General features: G+C 44.9%; 1 protein-coding gene across 3 annotated transcripts in view; it reads left to right on the forward strand.

Annotated features, from left to right (window-relative positions):
* rassf3 (Ras association domain family member 3) overlaps window positions 1-25,767 on the forward strand; it is a 212,528-nt gene that overhangs the window by 107,076 nt on the left and 79,685 nt on the right. Inside the window, exon 1 of one of the 3 annotated variants that reach the window (XM_043709950.2) lies at window positions 23,719-24,177. The exons of the other annotated variants lie outside the window; for them this stretch is intronic. Coding sequence (XP_043565885.2) covers window positions 24,055-24,177 — 123 coding nt within the window. The 5' untranslated portion in view covers window positions 23,719-24,054. Of the gene's footprint in view, window positions 1-23,718; window positions 24,178-25,767 lie in introns of those variants that run through there. 3 annotated transcript variants of the gene reach the window in all.

The raw sequence follows: 25,767 nt of genomic DNA on the forward strand, positions 1-25,767 counted from the left end.
TCCCAGTCTATTCAGTCTCTCCTCATAAACCAACCCCCTTAAATCCAGAACTAACCTAGTGAACCTCCTCTTCACCCCCTCTGGTGCCAGTCCATCCTTTCTCAAGTAAGGAGACCAAAACTGCACGCAGTGCTTCAGGTGTGGCCTCACCAGCACCCTGTACAGCTGCAACATAACCTACCTGCTTTTAAACTCAATCCCTTTAGCAATGAAGGACAAAATTCCATTTGCCTTTTTAATTACCTGTTGCACCTGCAAACGAACCTTCACTGATTCACGCACAAGGACACCCAGGTCCCTCTGCACAGCAGCACGCTGCAACTGTTTACCATTCAAATAATAGTCCTTTTTACTGTTATTCCTACCAAATCAATGACTTCACATTTCATGTTGTACTCCATCTGCCAGGGCCTTTGCCCATTCACTTAAACTATCAATGTCCCTTTTGAAAGTGTGGTGCTGGAAAAGCACAGCAGGTCAGGCAGCATCTGAGGAGCAGGAGAATCGATGAAGATCTAGACCCCTCAAGAGGGGCCTCTTGGTTTGAGATCGGTCAAAAGAATCAACGGAATACGATCTGTACAAAAGCAAGGGTCATTAGTTTATTGAATTAAGGCACCTTGACGCAATTCTGCCCAGCAACACAGAGTTAAAGCTTCTGTGTTCCGTGGTGAAGTTGCGCAATTGCATTTGAACCTTACACATTATTTATGTTTTTTTAAGAGATAGTATAGCCTTAATTATAGGAAAAGACCAATCACCTGCTGTGCTTTTCCAGCACCATACTCTCAACTCTGATCTCTAGTATCTGCAGTCCTCACTTTCTCCATTCAATGTCCCTCTGCAAGGTTTCACAGTCCTCTGCACACTTTGAACTACTACTCATCTTAGAGTCATCCACAAACTTTGACACACTACCAAGGTCCCCAACTCCTAATCATCCATGTAAATTGTGAATAATCACGGTCCCAACACTCTGCCTCTGTGTGTCTAATGCTCTTGTCCTTCCAGATGGAAATGTTCATGGGTTTTGGAAATGCTGTTTAAGAAACCCAACCATCCCATGTAATATAGGTCATTAAAAAAAATCCAAATAACTGCTGGAAATCAGAAAGAAATTCAGAAAGTGCGGGAGAAACTCAACAGGTCTGTCAGCATCAATGGAGAGAAAGCAAAGTTAACATTTCAGGTCCAGTGACCCTTCTTCAGTGACCTGAAATGTTAACTCTGCTTTCTTTCCACAGATGCTGCCAGACTGGTTGAGTTTTTCCAGCAATTTCAGACTTCACATTTATGAGGAGGCAGTGGCCTAGTGGTATTAACACTGGACTGTTAATCCAGATAATACTCCAGGATCCCACTGTGGCAGATGGTAGAATTTGAATTCAATATAAAATAAAATCTGAAATTAAGAATCTAATGATGACCATGAAACCATTGTTGATTGTTGGGGAAAAACCCATCTGGTTCACTAATGTCCTTTAGCGAAGGAAACTGCCATCTTTACCTGGTCTGGCCTAATGTGACTCCAGACCCACAGTAATATGGTTGACTCTTAATTGCCCTTGGTTGGGTATATGAATAGGAAGGGTTTAGAGGGAAATGGGCCAAGTGCTGGCAAATGGGACTAGATTAGGTTAGGAATACTGGTCGGCGTGGATGAGTTGGACCGCAGGGTCTATTTCCATGCTGTATGACTCAATGACTGTAAATGCTGCCTAGCCAGTGATGCCATTTCCTGTGAATGAATAAAAAAAATGTATGTAAACATGTTGTAATAATGCATTAAACTTCATCTTGTTTCCACAACAAGACTCTTCCAGTAGACCAGAGAGTTGGCTATCCCAATCCACACTTGATCACTTCAGTCTTGAAGGATCCCACACAGAACACAGAGATTAGCCTCATCTCTGCTTATGAAGTCATGTGACAATTCTTTCTCCTGGAGGTGTCATTCTCCATCTATTTGTTGCACATGACTAACAAGGTGAAACGTTTCAACAAAACGCACGCCTTGCATTGTGTTCTGTGTGAGAGGAACCGAGCCCTGTCTACACAGCTCTTCCTCATTGGGAAGATTGCCAAGATATCTTGCAGTGCAGTGGACAGGTGGTTGTGGCTGTGGCTGCAATAGATAAACCTTGACTTGTTTCATCCAGCGAGCTCAGCATGCCTTCAGTGTCTGCAGGTGGCAATGGTCATGCTATCAGTTAAAACATTGGCAGGACCTCTGCGCCCCTTGCGAGCACCAACACCCTGAACAATCTGGGCTGGAGAGCTGCCCTGTCCCACTGGTGAGAGGAATGTCTGCAGTACTTGGCCAAAAGCTTTATGCATGTGACAATGGCTAAATCCTCTCTTGTTCCTGCTCCTGCCCATTGAAACCAGTTATTCCTCTGAAGCCAGGAAGAAAAGAAGGGAGTTAGCCATTGTAAATTTAGGACTGGAATCTAAAGTGTAAGTGAAGCCTAATCACTTCTATCCAAATTCAGAGTCAAAGCCTAATGATTTACGTCCATTGAGTATCACGCTAGCTTTAAGTAACAGTGCAACTAAAATGTTAACAGACAGATAAATTGTAAGCCAAGCTATCAGAGTATTCACTTGAGTGAGTGAGAACCAAAATGCAAGAGGGGGTGGCACAGTGCTTGTGTGCGATTCCTCCCACAGTCCAAAGATGTGCAGGTTAGGTGAACTGGCCATGATAAATTGTCCCATAGTGTCCAGGAATGTGCAGATTAGGTGGATTAGCCATGGGAAATGCAGGGGTAGGATAGGTGGGGTGAGATGGGATACTTTTCTGAGGATTGGTATGGACTCAATGGGCCAAATGGCCTCCTTTCATACTGTGGTGATTCTGTTCTCTAAAGAGCTCCAGCCCTGTGATAACAGTATAAAAGTGCACTCAGAGTTATAGTAGGGAGCCATTTGACCCATCATGTTGGTTCTAGGCCTCTGGAACAGAAAGCCAATCATAGAAACACTGAATTGTTACAGTGTAGAAGGAGGCCATTCAGCCCTTCATGCCTGCCCCAGTTCTATTACCTAATGCCAATCAGTTCCAACTGCCCCATTTGTAAAAACCCATCTGGTTCACTAATGCTCCTGTTGGGAAGGAAATCTGCCATCCTTACCTGGCCCACATGTGACACCAGGCCAATGATATTGCTGAGTCTTAACTGCCCTGTAAACTGGTTCTAGCAAGTCATCAACTCAAGGGTGGTTAAGAATGGGCAACAAAAACTGGCCTCGCAAGTGATGCCCAAGTCCAGTGAAAGTATATATTGTACAGGTGGTTTTCCTATAGCATGTGTTTCTACAACATAACTTGGCTACAACACGATTGCTGAATTTGGCCTGATATTTGTAGAATATGAACATCCCTGACCTGTATTGATTATAACAGGATTCCCGTCCCATTAGTTTACATGGTGCTGGAATTGCAGGATTTTCTCATAAAGCAAGATTGCGCAGGAACCGAACTATGGCGTTATAAGAAAACTATTTTTATTTACAAGTCGGTTTTGAATCTTTGTTGAGTTGGCTGACCTAGAACAAAGGTGTGGACACTCTAATTGGGTGCTTCTAGCCTTCCCTTCACACTAACACTCTTGCCTTTGAGTAAGAAGACAGAATTCGGCCATATTTCCAGACTTGGACTCAGACGCACGAATTTCTTTGCAGTAATGAAGAACTGCCGCATTGTCAGAGGTGCTCCTCTAAGCAAGATGTAAATGTAAGCCTCATCTTCCATGTTCTGGTGTTTCAGAGGAGGGGAGGCTGTCTATCACATGAGGAACTACACAATGTCATTAGAGGACTTCAAGGATCTGTTTGGCGCTTGGAGATTTTTTGCCAATGCGTTGACCAACTTTGATCACTCAGTTATCACCATTTAAAACAATTTGTGTGGCCTCTGTTCATCAATATGTTTCAGGCCAGACTGTGCTTATCATTGTCTACGCACCCCAGCAACCTCACTCCAAACTTCTCTGGTGGTGAAAGATTTTGAGATGTCCCTTGAAATAAAAGGCTAAAAATCACACAACACCAGGTTATAGTCCAACAGGTTTAATTGGAAGCACACTAGCTTTCGGAGCGACGCTCCTTCATCAGGTGATAGTGGAGGGCTTGATCGTAACACAGAATTTATAGCAAAAATTTAGTGTGATGTAACTGAAATTGAAAAATTGATTGTCTGTTAAGCCTTTCATCTGTTAGAATACAGTGATAGTTTCACTTCTTTCACTGTAATCACTGTATTCCAGCAGATGAAAGGCTTAACAGACAATCAATTTTTCAATTTCAGTTACATCACACTGTAAATTTTTGCTATAAATTCTGTGTTACGATCGAGCCCTCCACTATCACCTGATGAAGGAGCATCGCTCCGAAAGCTAGTGTGCTTCCAATTAAACCTGTTGGACTATAACCTGGTGTTGTGTGTTTTTTAACTTTGTACACCCCAGTCCAACCCCAGCATCTCCGAATCAGAAATAAAAGGCAATCTATTGATGGAAGTTCATCATTGCATCCTCCCTTCATCCTGCGGTCAGGCTAGAGTAATGATCAGAAAGAATCATTCACTGCAGAAGGAATCTTCTTCTTGTCCCATAGCCCAGCAAGTTTTGGCCCTTTTTGGAATTTGCCCAATTCTTTTTCTAAAAACTACACTTGAATCTGCTTCCCCCGCCTTATCAGGCAACGCATTCCAGAGCATAACAACCCGTTGCTTCGAAGAAAAATTGTCCCTGTGTTTCCTCTGGTTCTTTTGTCAATTATATTAGGCAGGGTTCTCATTCTTGATCGCTATCTGATGAGACGTGATGGAAAGTATGTACGTCTGTCGGTTAAAGACATGATTGGGCTTGCCTGTGATAGGGTTCCTATCAGCCACAATTCAGCCAAGAAGAACAACCAGTTGGGTGTGGGACAGCAATTGGTGTCTACACCCAGCCAACTGTGCCGCGGGATGTGTCTCAGTATCAAGAGAAATGGGAGTGGCAAGACATTTGGGAGAAGGAATCACCATGAGTTGACTCAAAGCAGACTGGCATCTGCTAAGCAGTTACTTGAGGCCTCCTTCAGTCCTGCGAAGTCAGCCATGATTATAGTTGATGGAGCCTCAACTACGTAGATAGTTCTCAAATTTCAAATTTTAAATTTAATGTTGGTCTCGCTTTTTGTGCACCTTCTCTGCAGCGGTAACATTGTATTCCTCACTCTGTTCTACCACCCTTATCAACAATGCCCATGATATATAGCATAGGTTTTAACTACAATAAAATAAACTCTTGGCCCATGTAGTGTTTATTCCCAGGTGAAATGATCATGTTGTATCTTTCCACGATCTGTTACTATATTCCTTGCCAACCTCCAGTCTGGCTTGTTGGCAGGTTCAATGGTATTTTCTGTGGTAAACTGGTTAAATTATTTATTAGCCAGTCACCATGTATTTTGTATTCACTTCCAATTGGAGTGTCACTTAGAGGGAATCCTACTCTTGCAACATGTGGGCCCTTTGTTTCTATAGTTTTGGCAAGTCAGTCCACATTTACCACCTTACTATCGCGTGATTCTCCAAGATCTGATTTCACAACGTTTCAAACTCTGTCTGCCTTCGTTTTCTGTAATTTTGAGTATTGATAAAAAAAAAGACATGCTTTGAAGCTTTCAGTCTTCCACCAATCGGGACAGATGCAAAATGCCAATTTTGAAAGCAGGGCAACATATACAGCATGAGTAGGGGTTGGTAAACCACCCTGATTGGCCATGGAGAAACAACAGGTATTTAATTGACCTTGACCCTTTGCTTCATTCAGAAACTATGTTTCTAAAGGTAGAAAGGCCTGGACATATTGTTTTCAAGTTTAATTCCTAGCACTCTTGTGGTTGTTCAGCAAGTGCTGTCCAGTTACTGAATTATAGCTAACGCTGGACATTATGCTCAGGGTTTTGCAAGGAAAGCCAGATTGACTACAGTCAGTACTCTGCCTGTTATGAACATGATGTGGAGGTGCTGGTGTTGGACTGGGGTGGACAAAGTTAAGTGATTAAAGACTTATCAGCAATCTAGGTTTGTTCAATACTTCGCATCAGTTAGAGTCATAGAGTCATAGAGGTGTACAGCATGGAAACAGACCCTTCGGTCCAACCCGTCCATGCCGACCAGATATCCCAACCCAATCTAGTCCCACCTGCCAGCACCTGGCCCATATCCCTCCAAATCCTTCCTATTCATATACCCATCCAAATGCATCTTGAATGTTGCAATTGTACCAGCTTCCATCACATCCTCTGGCAGCTCATTCCATACACGTACCACCCTCTGCGAGAAAACGTTGCTCCTTAGGTCTCTTTTATATCTTTCCCCTCTCACCCTAAACCTATGCCTTCTAGATTCTGGACTCCCCAACCCCAGGGAAAAGACTTTGTCTATTTATCCTATCCATGCCCCTCATAATTTTGTAAACCTCTATAAGGTCACCCCTCAGCCTCCGACGCTCCAGGGAAAACAGCCCGAGCCTGTCCAGCCTCTCCCTATAGCTAAGATCCTCCAACCCTGGCAACATCCTTGTAAATCTTTTCTGAACCCTTTCAAGTTTCACAACATCGTTCCGATACGAAGGAGACCAGAATTGCACGCAATATTCCAACAGTGGTCTAACCAATGTCCTGTACAGCCGCAACATGATCTCCCAACTCCTGTTCTCAATACTCTGACCAATAAAGGAAAGCATACCAAACGCCTTCTTCACTATCCTATCTACCTGTGACTCCACTTTCAAGGAGCTATGAAGCTGCACTCCAAGGTCTCTTTGTTAAGCAACATTCCCTAGGACATTACCATTAAGTGTATAAATCCTGCTAGGATTTGCTTTCCCAAAATGCAGCACCTCACTGGCCCATCTGGTCCAGGTCCTGTTGTAATCTGAGGTAACCCTCTTCACTGTCCACTACACCTCCAATTTTGGTGTCATCTGCAAACTTAATAACTCTGATGCTCGCATCCAAATCATTTATGTAAATGACAAAAAGTAGAGGACCCAGTACCGATCCTTGTGGCACTCCACTGGTCACACGCCTCCAGTCTGAAAAACAACCCTCCACCACCACCCTTTGTCTTCTACCTTTGAGCCAGTTCTGTATCCAAATGGCTAGTTCTCCCTGTATTCCATGAGATCTAACCTTGCTAATCAGTCTCCCATGGGGAACCTTGTCGAACACCTTACTGAAGTCCATATGGATCACATCTACTGCTCTGCCCTCATCAATCCTCTTTGTTACTTCTTCAAAAAACTCAACCAAGTTTGTGAGACATGATTTCCCACACACAAAGCCATGTTGACTATCCCTAATCTGTCCTTGCCTTTCCAAAAACATGTACATCCTGTCCCTCAGGATTCCATCCAACAACTTGCCCACCACCGAGATCAGGCTCACTGGTCTATAGTTCCCTGGCTTGTCTTTACCGCCCTTCTTAAACAGTGGCACCACATTTGCCAACCTCCAGTCTTCCGGCACTTCACCTGTGACTATCGATGATACAAATATCTCAGCAAGAGGCCCAGCAATCACTTCTCTAGCTTCCCATAGAGTTCTTGGGTACACCCGATCAGGTCCTGGGGATTTATCCACTTTTATGCGTTTCAAGACATCCAGCACTTCATGTTCTATAATATGGACATTTTGCAAGATGTCACCATCTATTTCCCTACAGTCTATATCTTCCATATCCTTTTCCACAGTAAATACTGATGCAAAATATTCATTTGGTATCTCCCCCATTTTCAGTGGCTCCACACAAAGGCTGCCTTGCTGATCTTTGAGGGGCCATATTCTCTCCCTAGTTACCCTTCTGTCCTTAATATATTTGTAAAAACCCTTTGGATTCTCCTTAATTCTATTTGCCAAAGCTATCTCATATCCCCGTTTTGCCCTCCTGATTTCCCTCTTAAGTATACTCCTACATCCTTTATACTCTTCTAAGGATTCACTCGATCTATCCTGTCTATACCTTAAATATGCTTCCTTCTTTTTCTTAACCAAACCCTCAATTTCTTTAGTCATCCAGCATTCCCTATACCTACCAGCCTTCCCTTTCACCCTGACAGGAATATACTTTCTCTGGATTCTTGTTATCTCATTTCTGAGGGCTTCCCATTTTCCAGCCATCCCTTTACCTGAGAACATCTGTCCCCAATCAGCTTTCGAAAGTTCTTCCCTAATACTGTCAAAATTGGCCTTTCTTCAATTTAGAACTTCAACTTTTAGATCTGGTCTATCCTTTTCCATCACTATTTTAAAACGAATGGAATTATGGTCGCTGGCCCCCAAAGTGCTCCCCCACTGACACCTCAGTCACCTGCCCTGCCTTATTTCCCAAGAGTAGGTCAAGTTTTGCACCTTCTCTAGTAGGTACATCCACATACTGAATCAGAAAATTGTCTTGTACGCACTTAAGAAATTCCACTCCATCTAAACCTTTAACACTATGGCAGTCCCAGTCGATGTTTGGAAACTTAAAATCCCCTACCATAACTACCCTATTATTCTTACAGATAGCTGAGATCTCCTTACAAGTTTGTTTCTCAATTTCCCTCTGACTATTAGGGGGTCTATAATACAATCTCAATAATGTGATCATCCCTTTCTTATTTCTCAGTTCCACCCAAATAACATCCCTGGATATATTTCCAGGAATATCCTCCCTCAGCACAGCTGTATTGCTATCCCTTATCAAAAATGCCACTCCCTCTCCTCTCTTGCCTCCCTTTCTATCCTTCCTGTACCATTTGTATCCTGGAACATTAAGCCACCAGTCCTGCCCATCCCTGAGCCATGTTTCTGTAATTGCTATGATATCCGAGTCCCATGTTCCTAACCATGCCCTGAGTTCATCTGCTTTCCCTGTTAGGCCCCTTGCATTGAAATAAATGCAGTTTAATTTATTAGTCCTACCTTGTCCCTGCCTGCCCTGACTGTTTGACTCACTTCTGTTCTCAGCTGTACCCGTCTCAGATCGATCTCTTTCCTCACTATCTCCCTGGGTCTCACCCCCACCTTACTAGTTTAAATCCTTCCAAGCAGTTCTAGCAAATCTCCCTGCCAGTATATTAGTCCCCTTCCAATTTAGGTGCAATCCGTCCTTCTTGTATTAGGTCACTTCTACCCCAAAATAGATTCCAATGATCCAAAAATGTGAATCCTTCTCCCATACATCAGCTCCTCAGCCATGCATTCATCTGCTCTAACCTCCTATTCCTGCCCTCACTAGCTCGTAGCACCGGGAGTAATCCAGATATTACTACCCTTGAGGAGCTCCTTTTTAAATTTCTGCCTAACTCTCTGTAATCTCCCTCCAGAGTCTCAACCTTTTCCCTTCCAATGTTGTTGGTTCTAATGTGGACAATGACCTCTTGCTGGCCCCTCTCCCCCGTGAGAACATTCTGCACCCTCTCTGAGACATCCTTGATCCTGCTCCAGGGAAACAACACACTGTTCTGCTTTTTCTCTGCTGGCCACAGAAACGTCTGTCTGTATCGCTGACTACAGAATCCCCTAACACAATTGATCTCTTGGAAGCCGACGTACCCCTCATTGCATTAGAGCCAGTCTCAATACCAGAAACTTGGCTGTTCGTGCTACGTTCCCCTGAGAATCCATCACCCCCTATATTTTCCAAAACAGCATGCCTGTTTGAAATGGGTATATCCACAAAAGACTCCTGCCCCAGATGCTGACCTCTCTCACCCTTCCTGGAGTTAACCCATCTATATGACTATATCTGAGACTTCCCCCCCTTCCTATAACTGCCAACCATCACATACTGTTGCTGTTGCAAATTCCTCATCGCTTCTATCTGTCTCTCCAACTGATCCACTCGGCCTGATAAGATTCGCATCCAACAGCATTTATGGCAGATATAACCCTTAAATTCTCGTTAAACTCCCACATCTGACAAGAAGTACATATCACTGCAAAGACCATTTTTGCTCCTTCACAATCTACAGACCCAGAAAATAACACCGTCTTATTCCTCTACAAACACTGCCCCAGGTTAAATTAATAGCTATGGCTTATATTTTAAGTTTAATCAAGAGACTTATCTCCAAAAACATATAATCAAGAAAGAATCCACTATACTCACTACTGCAGCCTTTCTCTTGGACAGACTTAAAACAACAATTAACTTATCTGATTTTGTGCTGTGAACTTCGCCCATCAGTTCCTCCAAGATTAGTTGTGAATTTCAGTGTTTGTTAATTTTCCCAGATGCACTCCGATGTCCTGCGATACACGAATTCAAACAGCAAAGGCAGTAACTGTGCAGGTTCTCTCTCTCTCTCTCTCTCTCTCTCTCTCTCTCCAGTATGACACTTTGTATTTTTACTATAAATTCTGTACCCTATGACCCTACCCCACCCGACGAAGGAGCAGCGCTCTGAAAGCTTGTATTTCCAATAAATCTGTTGGACTATAATCTGGTGTTGTTTTGTGAACAGCTCAATGGGCGTGTTGCTGGATCTAATCCATCAGTTAATGGGACATACTGCCTACATACCTGATATCACAGCAGCACTGGCATTCATACACCACTTTGCTGGCTTTTGTGAGAGTCAACAAATATATTCTGGTTTGGCAGTAGGAAGTAATTGTGTTCCAAGTTAATTGTAGCCGTCTGAAACAGTTAGCTTCATGTATTGCTCAGCATCTTTTAAATACCCAACTCTTTATTTCTTTAATTGGAATGAATTTGGTTGCTACTCCATCCAGATGGCAATGTGTAAATCTGGGATTACTGAGCAGGTTGCAGTCCGTGGACAAGGACAAGGACAAGACAGAACAAGTCTAAAATAATTGGGCTTTGTTTGTATAAAGTTGCTGTAGCGATTGTAACGAGGTCAGCCAAGTGGACCTCATTCCTGATGAAGGGCTTTTGTCCGAAACGTCGATTTTCCTGCTCCTGAGATGCTGCGTAGCCTGCTGTGCTTTTCCAGCACCACTCTAATCTTGACTTGTAGAATATGAGTTCCCTGATTGGGGCTGTTAACCTGGTCCAGTTAGGGAGCCCTGGCTGACAGAGATAAACAGGAACGTTAAGAGGTTCTGTTCACTCTGAGAACTGGCTCTGAGGGAGCTGGATCAGTATCAAATACAATGTACGTGTAAATAAAGATGACTTGGTGACAGGATATGAGCCTGAGTGAAGTTAATTCAGACACCTCACTCAGTGCATTTTCATCATCCATTTCACAAAGGACAGCATTCAAGCATTAAAACTGAACTGTTACAATTTCATCCTGTGAATGGATTGAGGAGATGGTGAGCCAGGAAACCTGTGCTTGTTCCTGGCAGCAGCTGATGAGGAATTTGCTCTCGATTCATATTTCAGGCCCTATGTGCCCTGGAATGTGTGTTTGTAACCCCTCTACCGTCCCCCCGCCTCCCCCACCCCCCATACCTCATAAAAGACCCCTGAGTTGGTTGAGGACATAGAGAGAAGGTTTCAGCCTGAACTGAAGAGTAGTGACCACTATGGTCAATGGAAGGAGCAAGATGATGAGTGTTTTTTTAACTATGCATTCTTAGAACATAGAACATAGAAAAATACAGCGCAGTATAGGCCCTTTGGCCCTCGATGTTGCGCCGATCCAAGCCCACCTACCCTACACTAGCCCACTATCCTCTATATGCCTATCCAATGCCCGTTTAAATTCCCATAAAGAGGGAGAGTCCACCACTACTACTGGCAGGGCATTCCATGAACTCATGACTCGCTGAGTAAAACATCTACCCCTAACATCTGTCCTATACCTACTACCCCTTAATTTAAAGCTATGCCCCCTTGTAATAGCTGACTCCATACGTGGAAATGATGCCTGGGCTTGTGGGTTACTAGGAGAAAGTGAGGATTGCAGATGCTGGAAATTAGAGTCGAGAGTGTGGTGCTGGAAAAACACAGCAGGTCAGGCAGCATCCAAGGGGCTGGAGAATCGACGTTTCGGGCAAAAGCCCTTCATCAGGAATGAGGCTTGTGGGCCAAGGGGGTGGAGAGAGGATGCTAGATTAGCCTCACTAAAACTACTCCACCATTTCCCCCAACTCATGGCTCCATAGCTAGGCACAGATATGTGGCTAGACCTGCACTGACATTACTGTCCTTGTGTTTCTGGGTCTTTGTTTGTCAGAAGGTGAGAAATATTGCCCACAGCTTGTCCCAGCCACCTCCAATCAGAGGACTTCGCCAGCACCATCCAAAGCCAGGCTGTCCACCAGCTCTCAGGACAAGGTGCACAGGGAGACCATCACCTCCCAGGTCCCCCTCCAAGACACATGTAATTTTGACTTGGACACGGGGGCTATGGTGACAGACCCGGGAGGCGAAGAGTGGATCTGGTCAGATAACTCCTCCTAAGAGTAAATGACAAGATGGGCTGAATGGCTTCCCTCTGATCCTTCCATGTTTCTGACTCTGCACGGGACCAAAAGCCTGGACCTTTCTGCCCAACAAAACTGTATTAGCACCTTCACCATACCGAGTGCAGCAATTCAAAAACAGAGCATTCCAATACCATCTTCTTAAGGAGAATGGGAAAGGCTCAACAATCCCAAAAAATGAATAAAGGAAAGAAATTCATGGAAGTTTTATGAAGTTCCATCAATACTTCTGCAGTAAGGCTAGCATCATTGCTGTTTCTGGACACGAATAAACTCTAAATAGTTCTGGCATTGTCAGTGCTGCAGCTCCTTTCCAAAGGTCTTGCTGCACTAAGATATCTTCAATGCTATTGAGATAAATCCAGCTCAGATCTAAATCCTGCCAGGCAGTTTTTATGTCAGATGCATTCCATGAAACCATAGGACATAAGACATAGGAGCAGAAATTAGGCCATTCGGCCTATCCAGTCTGCTCCACCATTCAATCATGGCTGATGGGTTTTTCAACCGCATTTTCCCACTTTCTCCCCATAACCTTTGATCCCCTTGACAATCAAGAGCTTATCTCTCTCTGTTTTAAATATACTCAATGACCTAGCCTCCACAGGCTTCTGTGGCAATGAATTCCACAGATTCATCACTCTCTGGCTGAAGATGTTTCTCCATACCTCAGTTCTAAAGGATCTTTCTTTTACTCTAAATCTAGATCAGAGTGGTGCTGGAAAAGCACAGCAGGTCAGGCAGCATCCGAGGAGCAGGAAAATCGACGTTTTGGGCAAAAACCCTTCATCGAGGCATTTGGATGGGTAAATGAATAGGAAGGGTTTGGAGGGATATGGACCGGGTGCTGGCAGGTAGGACTAGACTGGGTTGGGATATCTGGTTGGCATGGACGGGTTGGACCGAAGGGTCTGTTTCTGTGCTGTACGTCTCTATGACTCTATGACTCTATCAGGGAAGATGATCAGCCTTTACTCTGAGGCTGTGCCCTCGAATCCTTATGTCTCTTGCCAATGGAAACATCTTTCCAACATCCACTCTGTCCAGGCCATTCAGTATTTTGTAAGTTTCTATCAGATCCTCCCTCATCCTTTGAAACTCATATTGTGTTCAGGTGATGGGCACAGATGGGGGACTGGGTTAGCCGATGATCAAACAATGAATTATTTGCAAGGCTTGCACCAGCAAAGTAACAATTTGAACCTAATGATTTGTTAGTCAAATAACCTAAACATCACTTTGAACAGTGGACAGTGTGAGTTGAACAAGCAATTGCAACTCAAGAGGGGTCAGAAGTTCTTTGCAAATATGGGAACAATTATTATTCATAACCCCAGCCTCCAGCTAGACACATTTTATCTCAATCTCAGGCCAAAGACATTCTCATAAAAGCTTAATGTTCATAGTTCAGCCAAATGTGCTTTTTTAAATTAACCTATCCAGCCACGTAGTTTGTTTCTCAAGAATGACGCACTCAGTAACAAAGGAGGCCAACTCTGTTGAGTTCTGTTTGTCTGTCAATCTATGTCTCTCTCTCTCAATCTCTCTCTCTCTCAAGGGTGGCATGTACCTCCATGCTGGTTGAACAGAGTTTAACCCTGTTCCAATAACCCTTCCCCTCAACTCTGTTGAGAATCGATGGGAGTACAGCAAGGGTGACCTAGCTGTCAGACAGACATTCCAATCTTCAGCAAAAACTCGTGAGATTGCAGACTTGGCTCCTGGACAAAGGTGTGGCTGAAATTGTTGAGGTTTAAGACAGCTTCCCAATTGTTTTTCCCAATGCAATCCCATTTTAATGCCGCAGATCATGAGCGGAACAATCCCAGAGATTTGAGGGAGAGAAAAGACTTGAGTTGTTGAGAAGGGGAGTAGTGTTTGTAGGGTACCACAGGTAAGGATTGGGGAGATGAGACATTCAGTGAAGATTCACCAGATTAATTCCAGAGATGAGGGGTTTGGCTAATGAGGAGAGATTGAGCAGTTTAGGCCCCATAATCGTTAGAGTTTAGAAGGAGACCTAATGGAGGTATTTAAGATGCTAAAGGGAGATGTTTCCTCATGTGGAATCTAGAAAGAGAAGTCATAGTGTTAAGATAAGGGATGGTGGATTTGAGACAGAGATAAGGAGGAATAACTTCTCTCAAAAGGTTGTGAATCTGTGGAATTCACCACCCCAGAGTATAATGGATGTCGGGACACAGAATAACTTTAAGGAGAAGATAGGTTTTTCATGAGCAATGAGTTAAAGGATTGCAGGGTGCAGGCAGGAAAGTGGAGTTGAGGCTGAGATGAGGTCACCCCATGACTGTATTAAATAGTGGAGCAGGCTTGAGAGGCTAAATAGCCTACTCCTGCTCCTCGTTCTTATATTCTTGCAGCTGTTGAGTGGTGAGAGAGAGAGGCATTAGATCTTGATGTGGAGGGTGCAAAGGGGTAAGGCAATGTGAGTTGAGTGTGGTGTGAGGTGATAAAAGGGAGTGCTTTCTGCAATGAATTCAGGGAGAACAGTGGCTCAGTTATTAGCATCGCTGCCTCACGGTGTCAGGGACCCTGGGTTTAATTCTAGCCTTGGGTGGCTGTCTCTGCAATGTTTGCACATTCTCCTCATGTCTCCTGTTTCGTCCCAAAGATGTGAGGGTCCAGTGAGATGCCCTTCAGAGGATTGGTGCAACTCAATGGGATGAATGGCCTGTTTCTATACTATAAGGATTCTATACAAATAATTGCCTGCCTTTTTCTGCAGCAGCAACCAGGCCCCATGGTATCTTCCCTTAGGGATACCACACCCACCAACAACAAAATAATCAAGTATATATTTAAGGGGTAGAAGTTACAAGTGACACAACACCAGGTTATAGTCCAACAGGTTCATTTGGAAGCACAAGTTTTTGGAGCGCTGCTCCTTCATCAGGTTGTGGAGGAGAAGATCGTAAGATATAGAATTTATAGCAATGGTTTACAGCATGATGTAACTGAAATTATATATTGAAAAAGACCTGAATTGTTTGTTCAATATATAATTTCAGTTACATCACACTGTGTCTTACGATCTTATACTCCACAACCTCCTGACGAAGGAGCAGCGCTCCGAAAGCTAGTGCTTCCAAATAAAGCTGTTGGACTATAACCTGGTGTTGTGTGCTTTGTAACTTTGTATACCCCAGTCTAACACCGGCACCTCCAAATTGTATTTAAGCGGCGGGGGGGGGGGGGGGGGGGGGGGGCCTCTGAGCTGGCTGCTACAAAATCTTAGCTGGGAATACAACCCAGAGTTTGGAAAGTTTATACCTAGTCTTTTTTATTGTGATAGATCTTTTAAATGCTAAATAGGAGGGTATGCAAGTTGGAACTGGAGGGTAGAGAAATGCTCAGGTGTTGTTTTGGTACCCTTTTCAGATGAAAGGTGTAAAATCACATCCTTTTATTTATTTGGGATATTGGCCTAAAGGGCAAAAAAAGGTCTGCTTTATAACCAAGGAGTTGCTACACTTTTAAATCACGTTCCTGGGATTCATTATGAGCTTGCAGCCAGGGAAGACGTTTGATACCTAACAGCACTGTATTAGGTACCGAGGCTATGTAGCCAGAGACAGGCGGCTGATTGATTTTTCAAGCAGGACCAGTTGTCTGGGCGAGGAGGTATCGGCATGACAACATCTCTCTAATAACTCCTGGGCAGGTGGACAGCTTCTGCAGGAGACAACATCTCGCTCTCTCTCTGTTTGCAGTGAAGTTACAAAGAATTGAAAGATAACTAATCTCTCCCGCTATAAACTGTTGACTCTAACCAGAAACTAAAAAGACTAAATAATAAATGCATCAACTATTTCACCAAAGAGCTGAAAGGACTTGAATGTGAAGGATTTACATCAGGAGGACTTGGAAGAAGCAAAAGGGACACCTCATTTTACCCTGAGGACTGGTGCTATTAAACTGTGTTTCCCCAGTATCATTATTCCTCCATATAACATGTTTCTTTAAATTAGATTCCCTACACTGTGGAAGTAGGCCCTTCAGCCCAACAAGTCCACACCGACGCTCCGAAGAGTAACCCACCCAGACCAATTTCCCTCTGACTAATGCACCTAACACTATGGGCAATTTAGCATGGCCAATTCACCTGACCTGCATATCTTTGGACTATGGAAGGAAACCGGAGCACCCAGAGTAAGCCCATGCAGGGGATGTACAAACTCCACACAGACAGCTGCCTGAGGCTGGAATTGAACCTGGGACCCTGGTGCTATGAGGCAGCTGTGCTAACCACTGAGCCACCGTGCCACCCTAAATGTATGTTTATCTCTTGCTCGGTGTCTGTCTGTATGTGTGTGTTGGAGGTAGAAAGAGGATAGAGCTTAGCTAACAGAGTTAGAAGTTAATAATGCATATTTTGTTTCCTATGATTAGAATTGATTTCTTTGTAATAAATAGTAATTTCTTGTTAAGAAACGTTGTCAGTATTTTCTGTACACCAGAGTCCATCAGGCGGGTAAATGAGTGGACATTGACTGATTTGATTGAGTCTTTAACTTCTGTGATGACCCTGGGAGTGTTGGGGCTGGAGTATTGGTGCACTTCCCATAGCTTTAAATTAAGGGGTGTTAGATATCGGGCAGATGTCAGAGGTAGTTTTTTTACTCAGAGAGTAGTAAGGATGTGGAACACCCTGCCTTCAACAGTAATAGACTCGCCATTTTTAAGAGCATTTAAATGGTCATTGGATAAACATATGGATCATAATGGAATAGTATAGGTTAAGTGGGCTTCAGATTGGTTTTATAGGTTGGTGCAACATCAAGGGCCAAAGGGCCTAAACTGCACTGAAGGGCTTTTGCCGAAACGTCGATTCTCCTGCTCTTTGGATGCTGCCTGACCTGCTGTGCTTTTCCAGTGCCACACTCTCGACTCAGAAATGTGGATGACTCTTAACTGCCCTCTGACACGGAAAGCCACAATCAGCGATGGGCAACAAACATTGGACCAGGGATACCCACTTTCCACAAAAGGAGAAAGAAAAACGAAATGGGAAAGGTGGACGAGGAAGAGATCAGCAGATCCACAGAATGGACTGTGGAAGAGAGAAGTTCAAGCGAGGTGGAAGAATTAGTGAAGCGTAAAGCAGTGGAGAGGGTCAGGAAAGATAATGAGCCAGTTAACAGAAAACATAGTACAGTGCAGCACAGGAACAGCCCCTTCAATCCATCATGTCGCCCACCATGATCCCTGTCTGTTCATGTGTCAGTCTGAATGCCACTTACATGTTGCTATTGCATCTGCTTCTACTACCTCTCCTGACAGAGCGTTCCAGGCACCTACCACCCTCTGTGTCAAAAACCTCCCTCGCACATCTCCTTTAAACTTTCCCCCCTCACCTCAAACTTACGCTCCCTAGTATTTGACATTTATACCCTGGGAAAAAGACTCCAACTATCCTCCCTAAGCATACCTCTCATAATTTTTTGTACTCTTATCAGGTCGCCCCCTCAGCCTCCAATGGTTCTAGTCATAGAGTCATAGAGATGTACAACACGGAAACAGACCCTTCGGTCCAACCCGTCCATGCTGACCAGATATCCCAAACCAATCTAGTCCCAACTGCCAGCACCTGGCCCGTATCCCTCCAAACCCTTCCTATTCAAATACCCATCCAGATGCCTTCTAAATGTTGCAATTCTACCAGCCTCCCCCACTTCCTCTGGCAGCTCATTCCATGCACGTACCACCCTCTGGGTGAAGAAAATTGCCCCTTAGGTCTCTTTTATATCTTTCCCCTCTTGCCCTAAACCTACGCCCTCTAGTTCTGGACTCCCCCACCCCATCTGTCTATTTACCCTATCCATGCCCCTCATGATTTTGTAAACCTCTATAAGGTCACCCCTCAGCCTCCAGGGAAAACAGCCCAAACCTATTCAACCTCTCCCTATAGCTCAAAACCTCCTGGCAAAATTCTTGTAAATCTTTTCTGAACCCTTTCAAGTTTCACAACATCTTTCCGATAGGAAGGAGATCAGAATTGCACACAATATTCCAGCAGTGGCCTAACCAATGTCCTGTACAGCCGCAACATGACCTCCCAACCCCTGTACTCAATACTCTGACCAATAAAGGAAAGCATACCAAACACCTTCTTCACTATCCTATCTACCTGCGACTCCACTTTCAAGGAGCTATGAACCTGCACTCCAAGGTCTCTTTGTTCAGCAACACTCCCTAGGACCTTACCATTAGTGAAAACAATCCAAGTTTGTTCACTCTCTCCTTTTAGTTAATATATTCTAATTCAGGCATTATGCTGGTAAAACCTCTTTTGCACCTTCTGCAAAACCTGCACATCCTTCCTATGGTGTGGGAAGCAGAACTGCACACGAAACTCCAAATGTGGCCTAACTAAAATGATAAAGAAGAAAGGCTTGCATTTGTATAGCACTTGCCACAGCCTCAGGATGTCCACAATGGCTTTACAAAAATACAAATTGTAATGACAAACAAACATTGTATTTGTATAACAGTTTCATGACCCTTGTATGAAGTAGCAACTGCTGTAACCCAGTAGCTTCAATTTGTACACAGCATGATCCCACAAACAGTAATGTGATAACGACCCAGATATTGTACTCAGTTTCTGTAATATTTAGAACTCCCCTTCAACATGGTGCCATGGGATTTTCCATATCTACCCTGAGAGGTGAGGACTGTGGTTTAGTGTCTCATGCGATTACATCATTCCTCATGGTTCCACAGTGCCCCGTGCTGCTGGGGGAGTTTCACTCTAGGGTGGTTTTGCTCGAGTACTGAAGTATGACTGAGTCACATCTGACAGTATAGGAAATGGGAGTAACAGCAATGCGCACCGCAAGATCATACTGCACAGCAACAACAACAACTTGCATTTGTGTAGCATCTTGACAATAGGAAAATGTCCACAGCATTTACAGGAGCATCACCAAATGCGAATTTAACGTCAGGCAGGAAGAAAATCTTAGGGCAGGTGATCAAACACTTTGCCCAAAGGGATCATTTTAAATAGTGAAAATAAGGGTAGGTCATTCGGCCCTTCAAACCTGTTCTGCCATTCAATATATCCAACTCAGTTCCTGTTCCTGCTTTCTCCCCCATACCCTCTGATCCTCATGAGCTGGCTCAAACTCCTTCTTGAAAATATTCTCTAGTTTTGACCTCAACTGCTTCCTGAGCAGGGAATTCCACAGGTTCATCATTCCCTGGGTGAAAACAATTCTCTGAGGAGAAAGTGAGGTCTGCAGATGCTGGAGATCAAAGTTGAAACTTTATTGCTGGAACAGCACAGCAGGTCAGGCAGCATCCAGGGAACAGGAGATTCGACGTTTCGGGCACAGGCCCTTCTTCAGGAATTCCTGAAGAAGGGCCTGTGCCCGAAACGTCGAATCTCCTGTTCCCTGGATGCTGCCTGACCTGCTGTGCTGTTCCAGCAATAAAGAGAAAACAATTCTCTTCATCTCAGTCGTAAAGAAGGAGAGATGGAGAGGAACGCAGAGGGTGTTTTGTTTTACTTATTCATGGGATTGGCTGGGCCAGCATTTACTGCCTGTTGCACTTGGGAAGGTGGTGGTGAGCTGCCTTCTTAAACCACTGCAGTCCATGTGGTGCAGGTAAACCCTTAAGAGGACCCTGAGCTGCTGCATCACTGCCTGGTTTGGGAATTGCACTGTCTCGGATTGTAAGACGCTATACTGGATAGTGAGGACAGCTGAGAGGATCATCGGGGTCTCCCTTCCCTCCATTACACCTCACACTGCATCTGAAAGGCAAAGAGCGTTGTGGAAGACCTCACACGCCCCTCACTCAAACTCCTCTCCCTCCTGCCATCTGGCAGAAACTATTGGAGCATTCGGTCTCTTACGGCCAGACTGTGCAACAGTTTCTTCCCCCAAGGCTCCTTAGCACAGTATGATTGGACACTTTCCCATCTGAAATTCTTTGCACAACTTAGAATTGCTGCTAGAAAAATGTCTGTTATGTATCATCCTTCTATTACACTGTAACTTGTGTGTTTTGCACTTCTTATGCACATTATGCCGTATACGATTGTATAATATGTGCTGTCCATGTAGCACTCTCAGTCCTGGAGGAACGCTGTCTCGGTTTTACTGTATCAGTTGTATATGGTAGAAATGACAAATAAAATCTACTCTACAATGCCATTAGGGAGGGACTTCCAGGGTTTTGACTCAGCAACAGTGAAAGATATAATTCCAAGGCAGGATGGTGAATGGCTTGGAGGGGAACTTGCAGGTGGTGGTTTCCATGTATCTGTTGCCCTTGTCCTTCTAGACGGAAGTGGTCATGGGTTTGGAAGGTGATGTCTGAGGATCTTTGGTGAATTCCTACAGTGCATCTTGTAGATAGTACATACGGCTGTTTCTGAACATCGGTGGTGGAGGGAGTGGATGCTTGTGGATGTGGTACCAAAAGGTGGGCTGCTTTGACCTGGCTGGCTTCCTTAATATTGTCAGAGCTACACTCATCCAGGCAAGTGGAGAGTACTCCGTCACACTCCTGACTTGTGCACTATGGACGGTGGACAGGCTTTGGGAAGTCAGGCGGTGAGTTACTCACCACAGTATTCTTAGCCTCTATCCTGCTCTTGTAGCCAAAATATTCTTGGGTGGCACAGTGGCTCGGTGTTTAGCACTGCAGTCTCACAGCGCCCAGGTCCCGGGTTTGATCCCACTCTCAGGTGACTGTCTGGGTGGAGTTTACACACTCTCCCTGTGTTTGTGTGGGTTTCCTCCCACAGTCCAAAGATGTGCAGGTTAGGTGAATTGGCCATGCTAAACTGCCCATAGTGTTCAGGGATGTGTAGGGTAGGGGAATAGGTCTCGTTGGGCCGAAGGGCCTGTTTCCATACTGTAGGGATTCTATGAATAGTCCAGTTCAGCTTACAGGGAGAAAGTGAGGACTACAGATGCTGGACACCAGAGTTGAAAAATGTGATGCTGGAAAAACACAGCAGGCCAGGCAGCATCCGAGGAGCAGGAGAATTGACGTTTCAGGCATAAGCCCTTCTTCAGAAATCGCTTCAGTTCAGTTTACAGTCAATCCTAATCCCAGGATATGACAATACAGGATAGAGTGATGGTACAGCCCTTGAATGTGAAGGGGCGATGGTTAGATTTTATTTTGCTGGAAACAGCTATAGTGATGTGGTGTGAATGTTACTGCTGGTTCACGAAAAAGAATTCAGAGCTTAGGGCCTTGGTAACAGAAACACTGCTGGTCATTGGTGGAAAAGTTATTATCGAGCGCATGCAAAGAGCTGGTCCCAGAGAGTTTGGAAATTCAGACATGGCGTAACTGAGAATCCATGTGGATGAGTGAGTGCAGAACGGTGCCGGTCTCTCAGGAAAGGTTCAAGATATGATTGTAGTTTGAATGGGGTCGAAGAGTCCGATGATAGTAATTGTGAAGGTTGCAGAGTGGTCTGGTCTGACCGAGCCCAGGATGGCAGGGAGGGGCTGTCAGGGTGGAAAGAGGGTGAGGGTCGGATTCTGGGGAGGGCCAGTGAGGGACTGAGGGATTCTGGAGAAGGCAACTATATGTGTGTGGGGATGAGGGTTCTGGTGAGGGAGTGGCTTAGGGGATTTTGGGGAGGGGAATGGCAGGGTTCCAGGGATTGGAATGGGCATCTGGTGTGTGCAAAAGTGGGGAACGGGGAGGGGTTGGGTAAGGATCTGTGGAGGCCTCCAGGGAGAGGTGTTGCTGAGCTTCCTGGAGAGGCTAATACCTCGGTCGGGGGGAGGGAAGAGACCTGCAACGGAAGGAGGGAGTGTGGGGTAAGATCCGGGGAGATGTGGGGGGGGTGGGAATTTCAGTTTCTGGGGATGAAACAGGAAGGGGTTTGGTGGCTATTCAGATAAGACCTGAAGCCAGAATGATTCAGATGGGTGATAGAACGGTGGAATCACTGGAGGGATATCAGCAAGATTTGGGAGGCATCACGGCTCAGTGGTTAGCACTGCTGCCTCACTGCACCAGGGACCCGGGTTTGAATATTGCCTCAGGCGACTGCCTGTGTGGAGTTTGCACATTCTCCCCGTGTCTGCGTGGGTTTCCTCCGGGTGCTCTGGTTTCCTCCCACAATCCAAAGATGTGCAGGTTATGTGAGTTGGCCATGCTAAATTGCCCACAGTGATGGAAATGTGTTGCTGGAAAAGCGCAGCAGGTCAGGCAGCATCTAGGGAACAGTAGAATCGACGTTTCGGGCATTAGCCCTTCTTCAGGAATGAGGAAACTTTCCTCATTCCTGAAGAAGGGCTAATGCCCGAAACGTCGATTCTACTGTTCCCTAGATGCTGCCTGACCTGCTGCGCTTTTCCAGCAACACATTTCCATCTCTGATCTCCAGCATCTGCAGACCTCACTTTCTCCTCATAAATTGCCCACAGTGTTAGGCGCATTAATCAGGGGTAAATACAAGGTAGGGGAATGGGTCTGGGTGGGTTACTCTTCAGAGGGTTGGTGGGGACTTGTTGGGCCGAAGGGCCCGTTTCCATACTGTAGGGAATCCAATCTAAAAAAAACAAAGGGGAGGGGGTCGGTGAGCTGCTCTGGGGAGATCCGGGGGAAGGGAGAAGGGATCTGGCAAACTCTCCCTTATCAGACTCCCACACCCATCCACTGAAAACAAACCAATCACTTGTTTTTCTCAATGTGTCTGTGTGTAGTCAGTTTCAGTGAGACCCGGGGGAGTTTGCATTGAGAACATCAGGGGCCTTGAAGATGACCATGAATTGTGAGTTCAAACGGTCACGAAAGGGTGTCCTTGCTGGACGAGCATCAACCTTGTCAGATTTGTACATCCTACAACCACTTTGCCGAGAAACCCATAAAACCAAAACAAAATTAAGTCGCACCGAGTGGAGAGACTGAAACTCGTTCTTTATTTCTCCGTGGTGATTAAGTATCATTGTGATTCAGTCAATTTTGCACAATCTCCACCCCTATCTTTTTTTGCCTTACAATGGACACAAACATTACAGGTCCTTCTCACACCCTATTGTCAACTGATTCATTCCGGGTTTGGGTGGCTTTATTTTTTTCACAGCCGGTGCTGGATTTACAGGAAATCTAATTTGCAGTGGAGTTGCAGAAACTGACGGAGGGTTGGTCAGTAATGACTTCACCCCTCACAGTTGTGGGTGTGAGCTGCCGAGTTACAACGTCTGATTTGCCAACAAATCATTTATTGTACAGCACCAGTCAGCCCCAGCGTTCAGAAAATAGTTAACTCGCTGCTCAGGCAGTTTCTCTCTCTCTCGTACGAAGTGAGACTTTTTTTTTGCCTTAAGAGTTCAGAGTCGAAAAGTCTGGGGAGAAATATTGGAGAGAGAGAGAGAGGAGGGACTTAATGTACAATGTCAACACCTAAAATCGGCCAGACGCCAATTCCTCCTGGATTGGGGAGAGTTGACAGCACGGCACGGATCTGAATCCCTTTCTTAGAACGAAGAGGGGAAACTGCACGAGGAACTGCCTTGGATTTAGCCCTGAATATTGTAAATTTCTGCTGCTGCTTGTGTGTGTGTGTGAGAGAGAGAGGGAGAGAGAGCTGGTAGAAGGAACCTATTGCAGATGACGTGGACTAGCACTATGAGCAGCGGGTACAGCAGTTGGGAAGAGGACTCTGAAGAATATTTCTTCACTGCAAGAACTTCCTTCTTCAAGAAGCCTCAAGTTAAACCCAAACCTGATCAAGTAAGTGCAGTGTTTCTTTGGAAACTATATACTGGAAGGCAAACTTGGCAGAAAGGATGGAGGTTTGCAGATGAGGTGTAACAATTGGTAAAGGGGTGAAATACACACTTTCTTTAAAACAATTGCTAATGACACAGCAACACTGTGTTGGGAGTATACAGCGTTTGAACAGTGCCCCTCCTCGATGACTAGATTTGGTGCCTTTTCTGGCATCTGGCTGTGCACTGGAAATATTTTATTATCTGACATAACTGGTGGTCATTGTTTGTGGCATTCTGTTCTCCCAAGTGCAGTAAAGTTGCTGATGGGGTTGTCCACACACAGATCTATTGCTGTGGTGAACGTAATGTGGAGGTGCCAGTGTTGGACTGCTGTCAGAAGTCACACGCCACCAGATTATAATCCAATAGGTTTGTTCGAAATCACAGACTCTCGAACTGCTGCCCCGTCATCAAGCATCCGAGGAGCAGGAGGGTGTACGTTTTGGTATTAAGCCCTTTACTAGAATCTGGAGTCCTCACATCAGATCTGATCGTCAAGGTATTTTGTTAAGGCATAAATAAAATTGAAAAACTGAAAATGGGTGTTGAAATCAGAAGCAAAAACAGAAATTGCTGGAAAACACTCAGCAGGTCTGGCAGCACCTGTGGAGAGAAATCAGAGTTAATGTTTCAGGTTGGGAGAGGGGACTCTGTTCCTCTTCCATTGGCATGGGCCGAATGGTCACTTTCTGTGATGTTATGACTCTTTTACTCTTCCTTTGGAGAGGAATCTTTGAACCCTACCATGTGGAAGTAGGCCATTCAGCCCATTGAGTCCACACCCACCCTCTGAAGAGCATCCCACAAAGAGTCCCACCCCTACCCTATATTTCCCTTGGTTAATCCACTCATCCCTGGACACTATACACCACTTAGCATGACCAATCCATCTAACCTGGACTGTGGGAGAAAACCCACACAGACACAGGAAGAACGTGCAAACTCCACACAGATGGTCACCCCCAAGGCTAGAATTAAACCAGGTCCCTAGTGCTGTGAGACAACAGAGCTAACCACTGAGCCACTCCCAAGAGTTTGGTTCATGTTAGAATGTAGTTCTGTAGGCACCGCTAGCCCATCCAACCCATTGCTGAGGCTCCAACATGCAGCAGGTGGCTGAACTGGGATGGGAAGCATTCAGTCCTCAAACCTGCTCCACCATTCATTTAGATAACAGTCTCAAAGTACAGTGCATTCGGAGGAAGAGGCTGGAATCGAACTCCGGTCCCTGACGCTGTGAGGTAGCAGTGCTAACCACTGAGCTGCTCAGTGAGAGGGTAGATGTCACATTATCACAGGAGGGTTGACCTTGTATTTTGTCTTGTCGCACATTTTATTGATCTTTATGATACAAATTAGAAACAAATATAAATTGAATCATTCATTGTATCACTGCTTTAGTCAAGGCCAATGGTAAAGGACATAAAGGCTATTGAACTTCTGGATTTTTGATGTAATGTGACTCCAACTAAACTGCAGGTTACATTGTCCCTCACGCGACTCAAGATTTTTGCTGCTGCTTGTCTGTAATTGGCTATCCTTTGGAAAA

Source organism: Chiloscyllium plagiosum, unplaced genomic scaffold (genome assembly GCF_037043375.1).
Source record: "Chiloscyllium plagiosum isolate Xiang-an unplaced genomic scaffold, Cpla_swu_hap1 HiC_scaffold_19, whole genome shotgun sequence".
NCBI lineage: Eukaryota > Metazoa > Chordata > Chondrichthyes > Orectolobiformes > Hemiscylliidae > Chiloscyllium > Chiloscyllium plagiosum.